The 11,213-nt window shown below is 35.5% G+C and overlaps 2 protein-coding genes across 2 annotated transcripts; one reads left to right on the forward strand and one right to left on the reverse strand.

The window, feature by feature from the left end:
- Positions 1 to 785: 785 nt before the first annotated feature.
- Positions 786 to 3,020, forward strand: LOC113227234. Its single transcript, XM_026460130.1, has one exon. The coding sequence runs from the start codon at positions 1,134 to 1,136 to the stop codon at positions 2,595 to 2,597; it is 1,464 nt and encodes a 487-aa protein (XP_026315915.1). The 5' UTR covers positions 786 to 1,133; the 3' UTR covers positions 2,598 to 3,020.
- A 3,067-nt stretch (positions 3,021 to 6,087) lies between these two features.
- On the reverse strand, positions 6,088 to 7,739 carry LOC113226491 (putative glutathione-specific gamma-glutamylcyclotransferase 2). Its single transcript, XM_026459128.1, has 3 exons — positions 7,605 to 7,739; positions 7,005 to 7,233; positions 6,088 to 6,648 (listed from the first exon to the last, which is right to left on the reverse strand). Exons 1-3 carry the CDS (start codon positions 7,737 to 7,739, stop codon positions 6,455 to 6,457), a joined length of 558 nt encoding a protein of 185 aa, XP_026314913.1. The 3' UTR covers positions 6,088 to 6,454.
- Positions 7,740 to 11,213: the final 3,474 nt, after the last annotated feature.

Below are 11,213 nucleotides of genomic sequence, written 5' to 3' on the forward strand. Positions count from 1 at the left end.
TATAGGTACCTACATGCTTCCTACACTTAACAATAAAGTTCGTCATTTACCTAAATTGCAATCATTAATGTGATTAGATTATATTCGCGTGATAAAACATTCGTGCAAGTGTATGACCACTCCTTTTTACATAACATTACATTTTACTTGAAATAGGTACTTGTGTATAAGATTAAATAAAACAATTGGTGATTGATAATGATAATGTGTAAAGAATAACTGAAATTATCTTTGGTCATATGATTGGGGAACAAATGTATTAATTACAATGTAATTCCCAAATACCTACTTAGAAAAATACGTAGGTGTATGTGCATCATAATGTAGAGGTATATCCATCAATCGTTAATGTCCATCTTTGGTTACTTTATATCGAAATAAAAATGACATTACCTTTTATTTATCGATTTCCGGAATGTTTGTCCTAAAACCCACCATCCGATACCTTCGGACTGACCGCTTTTACTGATTGTTTATATAATATTCACAACAGTATGGTTTTCAAACCAAAAGTTTATGTAGGACAGAAATATTCAAGCACAATTCCTCATTATTTGATTTCCTTGTTTATTCGCTGAGCAATTAACTAGATAGTAATTAGGAGCAAACATTAATAAAACTGCAAGCCATATACTTAAACTTATTTGTTATATAAATGAGCCATAATTAGCAAGCTAAATAGTCCAGTAAGACGTTGATGTAGCACGCTTATTTAGGCCATTTGTTTTAATATTCATTATGTAATGAGCGCTTCGCTTGACGATCGCCCATCGCCGCAGCGGCCCGCTTTCACTCAGTTCGCGATTAATTACGAACGCGATTGTGTTCACTCGCTGCTATTTGCTCAACTGTTTCGAGTACTGAAAGATAAAGAAACAGTTAAAGTACAGCGCTACACGACGTTCATATCTTATCGCAACCACTCTATTGATCACTCACCATATATCGCGAACGGCCTGCCTTATACGGACGACTGGACCACCTTTATTCTCCAATTTAAAGTGTAGACGTCTTTTGTAAGAACGATGGTACCGGTGAAGTCATAATGTGTGACATACAAAAATAGAAATACAGTGTTTGCAGGAAAATAGTATTAAATACACAAGTGTTGCGGTTTGTAATCGAACGGGTAAATGGAAACTAAATCGCCTACAACAAGTGTGAACTCGCGGGAAATCATCGGAGTCGATCAGTTCGCACAGCGTCGAGAGGTGTTCGGCAAGTACGAAACTGTGTTTCTTCCTCAACTATTGGACACAACCGCCATGCCGGTCTACAAGGAGGTGGAACCCATCATCACCTCCAACCCCACCATGACCGCGTCTAATTTCAAACGCAACGCCTCAGGCTACTCCAGCATGCGTGAGTCAAGAGATGACTATAATTTAGAATTCAGAACCCGAAAATATTCCGACAATTTCACTTCGGAGTTAAATCAGAGTGGCGACATGGATTATAGACACAGTATGACAGAGAGGACCCGTCGTCTGTCCAAATTGAGAAGAGATTTCTTAAATTCCAACTTGCATGAGCCAACCACGCCCAGTCCTTTTGCGCGAACTGGAGTACGCTCCTCGATGCCGGCAACAAGTGTGACTGCAATGAAGTACAAGATTGAAAGTCCTAACTTATATAAATTTCCATTCGCTGAACCTTATTCAACACCACCACCAATACGCCGAGTTGTTGTCGATTTAGGGCCAGCTCAAGTAAACGGTGAAAAAGAAAATCAAAACCCAGAAGCCAAAGCGAAATCTAGGCACCAAAGCTTACCTCACGACATATCGCCAAAAATTGACCATCAGAGATTATTTGAAGAATTAGTGAAACGTTATTCACCGCAACGCAAGCCCATAAATTGGAACTTGCCGCCGACCAGGCCTAGAATCGTGGGATCAGTTCCTAAATCAACAACTAGTATGGCAGACAGTGTGGATAGTGCCGACAAAAAGCTTTTAGATGACACTTTTAACAAATTTGGAGATGATGATGTATTCATTAAAAAGGAACATAACATGCAAACCATCAAAGATTTAGATGAAAATGTTGCGGAGAGCAAACAAACTCCTAACGATGAACAAGAAAAAAGGACCGAAATAAAACAAACCAGCCTTCACAACGATTTTCTTGTCGCTAATATGAAAAAAGAATCAAACAAGGCAGAGTTAGACGAAAATAATGAGATGCCGGCGGACTCGTCGACTGTCCTAAAGCCAGAAGAAGATAATGAAAGGCGATCTAAATACGAAGATTTAGATGAAGAGATTGCAAAGAGCAAGCACACTTCTAATGATGAACAAGAAAAAACAGAAGTAATGCAGACCAATCATCAGAACACCGTTCTAGAAACAAATAAGAAAGAAGATACAAACAAGGCAGAGTTAGAAGAAAAGATTGATCAGGTACCGGAAATGTCGACTATCCCAAAACGAGAAGAGGATGGTAAACCTTTGGATAAGTTCACTGATATAACAATTCCAGCATTGTTAGAAAAAATGACCGAGGAAGCCGAAGGAAGCCAAAGGAAGGAAAATAAAAAAGTGAAGAGAAAGAGGAGTTTCCTGGATAAGCTTCTGGGTCGTAAAAAAGGCAAATAGTTTTATTAATTTATGGATTAGGTGCGATTAGTGATTTTGCATTGTATTTTTACAGCACTGCTGCAAACGCCAAAGATGATCAAGGTTGTTTTGTCGTAATCATGACGTCAGTAACTTTAATCTTTTGATACGAGTAACTATAGATAACAGTGAATTAAAAGTATTTTGTAATTATATGTATTATACAAAAATATTTTTATATTTATGGAAATAATAATTAAGGCCAGACTTCCTCTATTTTTTATCTTAATGCAATGGTTGGGTTATCACTAGCTGATAAACGTAAGTGCCATGTGACACTCCCTATCAGCCCAATTCCAAGCACATATTGCTATGAGCCAAAATGGAGGATCACAATTCTATATTCTTACTAATTCAAATAATACAACAATGGTAGTGGATAAGGGAACTAATAAAATGTTTTGATTTAATAAATTATATTTAAGGAACTTGACTTTCATTTATATTTTCCGGAATTATTTGATTAAAAAAGTCTTATGTCTATAGAGTACAGGTAAATACATTTTGGTGTATCTTTTTATCTTTTTTGTATTTATTATATATACAATATAATTAATTAACATAATTTCTAATGATCACAATGTTTTACTAGTTACATAATAGGCAATTTTTTGAAACGTCAATATTTAAACTGCGTGTGTCTAAAACTGACAAACATTCAAATGTTTGTCAGTTTTAGATGATGTGTGACTGTTAAATAACACAAACTTAACAATATAAAGCCGACAACCATTACAAGATTTCAAAATAATCGCCAATTACTATGGAATTGCTAATGCGAATTACTATGGAATTGCTAATGTTATAAATATGAGTACAAAATAGTACTAAATTATTAAAAAATATAATTTATTAATTATATAATTTATTATTATAAATTAACTTTGCTCAGCAGTGGGACAGTATAGGGTCGTAATAATAAGAATTAACGCGATGTCAAGTAGTAACAACATAATAATAAAATTTACTATAAAATGCATTTTAAATATTCATAAATCAAAGCTGTGTAAATTGAGAATCTGTCACTACCGAGAGAGAGAATTTTCCTATGCGAATTGTTATTGCTGTGCGCTATTTATAATAAACTGTTAACAATAAGCGAACTGCATTGTAGCTACTGTTTCAAAGATCGATCGATCTCAAATACTGTCGTAACTCAAAATTGTGGAATAGAAAAAACATGATTACAAAATGTAAAAAAAAACTGATTGAAACCAATATAATGAAGTACTATGTATAAATAAAAATAATCACATTATTCGCAATAAGATCCATTCAGTATTTTTCATTTTCAAATTGTATTTTCTCAATATTGAGTTACGACAGTATTTAGTTTCATTTGCAAGATGTTTTAAATTAAGTAGTATTTAGACGCTATTTAAACAGATACTAAAAACATTATGCTTGTGTTCTTAGTAGTCTTAGTGAATCACAATGAGATGTATATAGGTTTGTAGCAGATATTTGTTCCTCCTGTAATGTGCGCATATGGGAGGCAAATTATGTTTATTAATTGACAATAATTACTTATTTGCTACATTTGTTTGTTACTATGCACAATCAGTATCTCCATTAAGGTAGGATTTTTTCGGAACTTTGTGATATGAACTCTACGACTACAACAAAGAATCTCCGTTTGATCAAAATGTTATTAATTGAATTATTGTAGCTCATTGAAGTATACAAAAATAAAAATAAAACGTTTGCTTGATGATATAAGAACCATAGTCGTTGTTCATATTTAAACGTTTTTAAAGTAGGTACTAACTGCCTGTACTAGGATTGTCACTTTATACCGCAATAACGCGCCAAAGTTCTTTCTCTCTTAAAAACCATTGTTTTCATGTAAAATTTATATCCTTTTAATTCAAATAAGTATGACAATGATTGTAAGTATAAATAATTTGACGTCATATTATTTTTAAATTTCAGATTAGAATGGCTCACAAAAAAATTCTTCAATCTTGACCATAAACTTACTTTAAAGTGCACTTATGTGAAGCTCTATTCGTGACAACACAGGGAAAGAATTACTTAGATCACAAGATGTACGCGCACTTTAAAGTAAGTATAAGGCAAAGGAGAAGAATAAGACGAAGACTGAAGGAAAATACTGACAGATTATTACATAAGGATGTGCATAAGCACCATTGTACTTTGAGTAGACAAAGAAAAGCAAAGTTGTGTACCACTATACTTGAATGCATATGAACAGTCAGTTTTCCTTATCTATACATACAATACAGGGTATTCCACACCCATGGCACATGGAGGAAAAGTACTTTAAATATTTTATATAGATTTAATCATAGATAAAAATAAATAATATTAACTAGTAATAATAGCAACTTATTCAAAAAGGTATATATACTAAGGAGATAAGTAAATTTCTGACCTATATGGAAAAAAGAAATTATCTGTTGAAAGAGGAATCTGACGGATGTGTACTAAATCCATATGACGAAAGCGGAATTTGACGAGTGTCGTTATTGGTTGTCCACATTCGTCATTCCTGACGAACCTGAACTGAAATCATGAAAAAATCATTTCTGACGAAACTGGAATATGACGGATGTGTACTAAATCGATATTTTGCTTCATGGAGACGTTATTTTATTTTTAAATGTAAGGAATACCGCATTCAAAACATTTTCAAAGTTCCTTGCCTCATCCGAAAATCTAACCTTGAAAGGGTCAATAAAATTATATGGATTAATTCCTTCGAGTATATTAATTTAAGGGAACACCATTAATTTTACATTTAAGTATAAATATCGACAGTAATGCATTACTGTCAATATTGATAGGTACTTGAAATTCACCCTGTACATCATTACACAACCTATCAGTATTCATTTCTGATCAGGGGTTTTGCGACTTGGCTTGCCCCTGATATTAGTAATTATTTTGACAACAGGTTCATACACAGAGGCTTAGTGTAGTTTTTAATTATGTATGAATGGTGTTAAAAGAATATCAAATCTTTTTTTACCGCGCGTAAACCAATGTAGCAGGGGCGACAACTTCAGCACAAGACTAAACTATCACAAAGGAGTATCATGCATTTTGCACATTTGATTCAGGCTTTCCTCGCCAAACACAACATTACTGTAGTTTGTCAGGCTCCCTACTCACTCAACATAGCTCCATGTGACTTGGCTGTTTTTTTCACCATGAGCAACGCGATGGAATGGTTGCTCAAGATTCCAAAAACAGCATTCCAGAAGTGTTTACAACAATGGCTAGGGGCAATTCCCTAGTGTATTTTTTGCCAACAAAGGTTTTTTTTTAACACCTTGTATTGATAACAATTTTGTGAACACCATAGCCTATTGACTCTCTTTGAATTGTTTAACTTTTTAAATTTCCCAACACTCTTTTTGGCAGCTGACAAATTTATTCACACTTAAGTAATATAACTTATGTAGTAGAAAGGACCAATAACTCAATTTGTAGGTCTGTGGTAATAGAATCATGACAATCGAAAACGGTAAGGCTAGTGCGACAGGGCGCGCCTTGCGCGAGAGCGACATAAAGCGCAAGATAAGGCTATTCTCGAATAGAGATTTCTTGCTTTATGTTGCTCTCGCACAAGTTGCCCTACTTAAGTAATTGGTCCTTGGTAGTAGTGTTGCCACCAAAGTTCCTGATTAACGTATAAGTATAAACATATTTCTTTTGCTTAAGCAAACAGTGTTTCTAATTCTCCAACACCCACTTGGATGTATATGTATGGATAACAAAATGGTTGCACATAATATACAACATACAAGATTAGCCCAAACATGTGTACACCTTTCTGTTCTTTCTTATTATTGCAGAACTGAATCACATTATCAAGTTTTCTTTGGTTGGGCAGCCATCTCCAGTTTCTTCAAAGCTTCCTCAAGAGCAAAGAGATGATCATCTTTAACACCAGGCATTAGATTTCTCAGGGTTTCAGCGAGTTTATAAACATAATCCTTGTTTGTGCCACTTGGGCCACTACAATTGATAATCTGCTTTGCAATGTCCTCTACTGAAGCAGGTCCTGCAATTGTGAACATAGCATGTGTTTAAAAACACAACTGTAGTACTGACACCTTACTCTAATAATACAATTGACAGCTTTTATTTTTCTACTGCAATCAAGCCAATAAAATTCCACAGTGAATTAAATTTATCTGAATGTGGACTGCCAGTGTCGCAAAAATGTGTGAGTGATACAGTATGCAATCAAAACATAATCTTATTGGATACTTTCAGTACTATGACGATAAAACAATGAATTCAGTCCCTCAAAATGAGCAAAACTAAAACAATAATAGTCTATTTTAAACATTTTGAGTCAAGAGACACTACGTTGTATTATAATAAGCATATTATTTATTACACTAATGACCTTACCTGCATATGATTCATTGTCTTCTGTAGCGATGTAGAGGGTAAGAGGAAACTGTTTCATTTTTGGATCTTGAGGATAGAACATAACAGATTTTCTCGTGTAACCGTTTTTCTCTCTGAAGTCTAAATGCTCTGTCACTTTTTCTGAGTCTTCTTGCTTGATTTTATATGCTATGCCCCAAACTGTGTCCTCCAAGTTACCTGATGGCACTAGTGTTACTACACGTCCAGGCTGAAGAGTACAGAAACGTTTTTATTACAACAAAATTTTCTCTGGGTGATGTTAGAAACTGTGTCCAAATTTATAGAATATTCAGGCACACAATAGCTTTTAATGAAATATTTAGACACGGTTATTCATAGTCCAAAGGACAAAGGAAGTCTACTGCCTCTGTGGCCGAACGGTTACCATGCCAGACTGCCACGCAGAGGTCCCAGGTTTGATTCCCGGGCCAGGAGAAATATTTGTACGGCCTACATTTATTTCTCTCGTGAGTTTGGATGGTTGTCTATGTGTGTCCATGGCACCCGCGACACAGGGTTTCCCTAGTGCGGGGCTATTATTATTATTATTATTATTAAATAATTATTGTTAACACTTACTTTATCGGGAATGCCTCGGTGGTCAATGCTGTGCTGGTAGAATCTTCTAAGATAACCTTTGATATGACCAATGACTCGCTTCTCATACATGAAGTCGACCTTCCACACCAAAGAGCCATAGCCGAAAACCCACATATTTTACATTAGTTCAGTCAGTTGACATTATTAATATTTTTATTAAATATATTCTATAAAAATAACCATCTTTAATAAATAATAGTTTATTTTTTCTTTTTTTTTTTTTTGGTGCTGTTTTTTCTTGGAAAGGGCAAAGGGACTAATGCGCCATACTGCCGAGACTGAGAGTAATCTCTTTCTTGTATTCCATTACAAGAATTAAATATCTTCGATAGTGCTTCTAGCGAAATAATATAAAATTGGATAACATTCTTGTTTTTTCAGGAGATCTGGTAAAGAAAGAGGGATGTCTTCACTCATTTATTTGGGCAGGCAAAGGTTTCACCATACAGCCCAATACAGTATTTCCCTCTATGCTTTCCATAGAAGTTCAATCCTTCCTTGCAGTCGAGTGCGGCAAAATGGTAGTCGCTTCGAGTACGGGTTATTGCGGCGTCATAAGTTTTATTTATTTTGTATGAAAAATAATTTTATTACATTGGTCAACTTCTGCCGTCCCGATATTTTTCCTCTCATACAACAAAATATTTTTTATAAGAAGCCGAGTCTATCTGCATTAAAAAATATTAGTAAATTTTATTAATTTTAGATTTCTGTGGACAACTCACGCTTGACCAAAAATTGACTATGACTACCATCGCAGATTCTCCTCTACGACTACCATAATTATATCTATGATGACTATTTTCACAAAAAATAGCTCAATGGTACGTATAGACAGTTTCCTTGTACAGGGTCTAGAGCTTAGAGGATGGAAAAATATAAAGTCTAGAGCACGTCAAGCTTCCAACTCTATGCCGCTTACTGAACGGGCCAAAAGTACAAAGTGTCCAGCTTGATGTGCTCTTGACTGTACAGGGTCAAGAGCACGTCAAGCTTGACACTTCAGATTTAAATCCAACTTTATTCCAACGTGCTCTTGACCTTCTATGGTTTCGTATTCCCCATACTAACCCATTAAAAAAACGCTGTATACCATATCTTCTATTAGTTTATGCTGTATACGCAAACTGCACCCTTAACTTTTTTGAGAGCGTTGGGATTTCCTCCTAATGGATTATGGCCACAGGAAGGGAGAATTGTAATCCAATAAAATCTCAGATTACAAAACATAGGCAGATGGAGCGTGCCGAACACGAAAGTGGAAGCGACCAAAGCAAATAGAAATTCACAAGCGAACACAAACTCGCGTCAGTGCTAGCCAATCTCTTATTAGTTTGTGGTGCTAGCTATACTAGCTAAGCGCAGCGTCGCATTGTTTGCACGTCATGAGTGATTAGTTATTTTATGTTTAAAAATTTTGTCTCTTTAAACATTCTAAAAGTTATTTCCAAAAACAAAAAATAAGATGGAATATCTTTTCACAGAAAACTATTGATTATTTAGCTGTTTTGTAATTCATTTACCCAATACTTTTTGAGATTCACTCGGAACACAAAACCTCGATATAAAGTCGTTTGTGTTGCCAGTTTATATCGAAATAGGTTTCCTATAAATTAGGTAAATATGCATGGGTGATAGGAGAATTGATTAATTTATGCTTTTCTAAAGAAATTAATTTATGCATGCATATACATACAGATTGGTCCAAAATTGTTATTTAGGTAACTCAGATTTGCCTAAATTATTCTCTAATCAATGTCTAATAGGTGTTATGTATACAAAAGAAAATGTAGCCCTATAGATACAGAGAACATTAACTGTTGTGTGCACATGTCATAAACAGAATGATTTTGAAAGGAAACGTGCCATTTAAATAAAATAGTTATTTGTTATGCAAGGCTGCAAAGTTGTTGTTTGGCGCGGGTGCTTGTATTGAAAATTGAGCAAGCAAAGGATTCTAAGATTCTAACAACTTTGCAGCCTAGCATAACAAATAACTATTTCCAGTCTGTAACGTTAGTATTATAGAAAGCAACAGAAAAAAAATGTGGGAGTTTTTCGCTGCATCTGGCAATCTTACACGCACACAAATGCGCATGTCTCTACAGCGCGCCTTCTAGTTGTCACGCACACAATAAATGAAAAGCGGCTTCACATTGTTTATTCCATATGCTCCATCTGCCTGTTTTGTAATCAGAGCATGAAAATACTCAAAAATTGTAGCAGACTTTTTTTACAAGATTATTTAATAAGAAGAAAATTACTTTATTACTTCATGCTCCTTGCCAATTTTGATAAATATTTTGCTATATTACTGAAAGAATGACAATAACAAAATAAAACTTAACATTTTCTAGGCAAACGCGTCCCATCGTCGGTCACATGGTCGCTTAACATCAGGTGAGATTGTGGCCAAGCGTGTGTCTATTATATATAAAAAAACAGCATTTTTATATACTATATAGGTACTCTAGTATCGTGAAATAAATTATATTTTGACAAAATGAGTATAGTTTCTTCGACATGAAACTTTCCAATGTTTTAGCGGATGTTAATAGTAATTCAATCGGACGGTAATTATCGCGAAGGAGGACAAATATTATCATCTTATCCGGAAAACACGCATCATGATGGGAGACAAGAACCTTCACTATGTCGGGAAATATTCACAAGGTCGTGGAATGTAGACAATGGTGTATAACTTCTACTAACATGTCGAAATAGTTAGGAGGCATTTAGAAACTATACAACATACTCCTTGATTACTGGATTGCTGGATTGCTGACGGCTGGCTTTCAATATACCTGCTTCGCTATCAATGCTCAAGTTGTCTCGATCAGCTACCTGCATCTACCTCCTGTACAGATTATAGCCAGATGAGTAACCCTGATCGCCCGCCTGACCCGGAGCACCACAAGACGCTCATGATACCTTCAGTTTGAAACTTCATGGTCAACTGCAAAACATAACTTATATCAGGAAACACCATACTCAATCATCGTGTCACTATATTACGACACAAAGCCAATCAACGTGTCACTATGTTACGTCATAAGGTCAATCAACGTGTTACTATGTTACGACACAAGGCCAATCAACGTGTCACTATGTTACGACACAAGGCCCATCAACGTGTCACTATGTTACGATACAAGGCCAATTAACGTGTCACTATGTTACGACACAAGGCCAATCAACGTGTCACTATGTTACGACACAAGACCAATCAACGTGTTACTATGTTACGATACGAGGCCTATCAACGTGTCACATATTACGACACAACGCCAATCAACGTGTCACTATGTTACGACGCAAGGACAATCACCGTTTCACTATGTTACGACTCAAGGCCAATCAACGTGTCACTTCCTAACTCTTCTTGGCGCCAAGACTTAATGGACGTGTCCGATGCCTGTACGCTAAACACATATGCTTGGTTAAGTGATCCCGCCAACATTTTTAAACGTTCCCAGAATTCGACTCACATAGTTACGAGACGAGATGTCCGACCTGGGGGTCTACTTTCGATCTCCGTCCAACATCCGTCCGAAACAATTACTGTCAAATAAGTAATATTCGACAAAA

Source organism: Hyposmocoma kahamanoa, unplaced genomic scaffold, assembly GCF_003589595.1.
Source record: "Hyposmocoma kahamanoa isolate Upper Pololo Valley unplaced genomic scaffold, ASM358959v1 100021, whole genome shotgun sequence".
Classification (NCBI taxonomy): Eukaryota; Metazoa; Arthropoda; class Insecta; order Lepidoptera; family Cosmopterigidae; genus Hyposmocoma; species Hyposmocoma kahamanoa.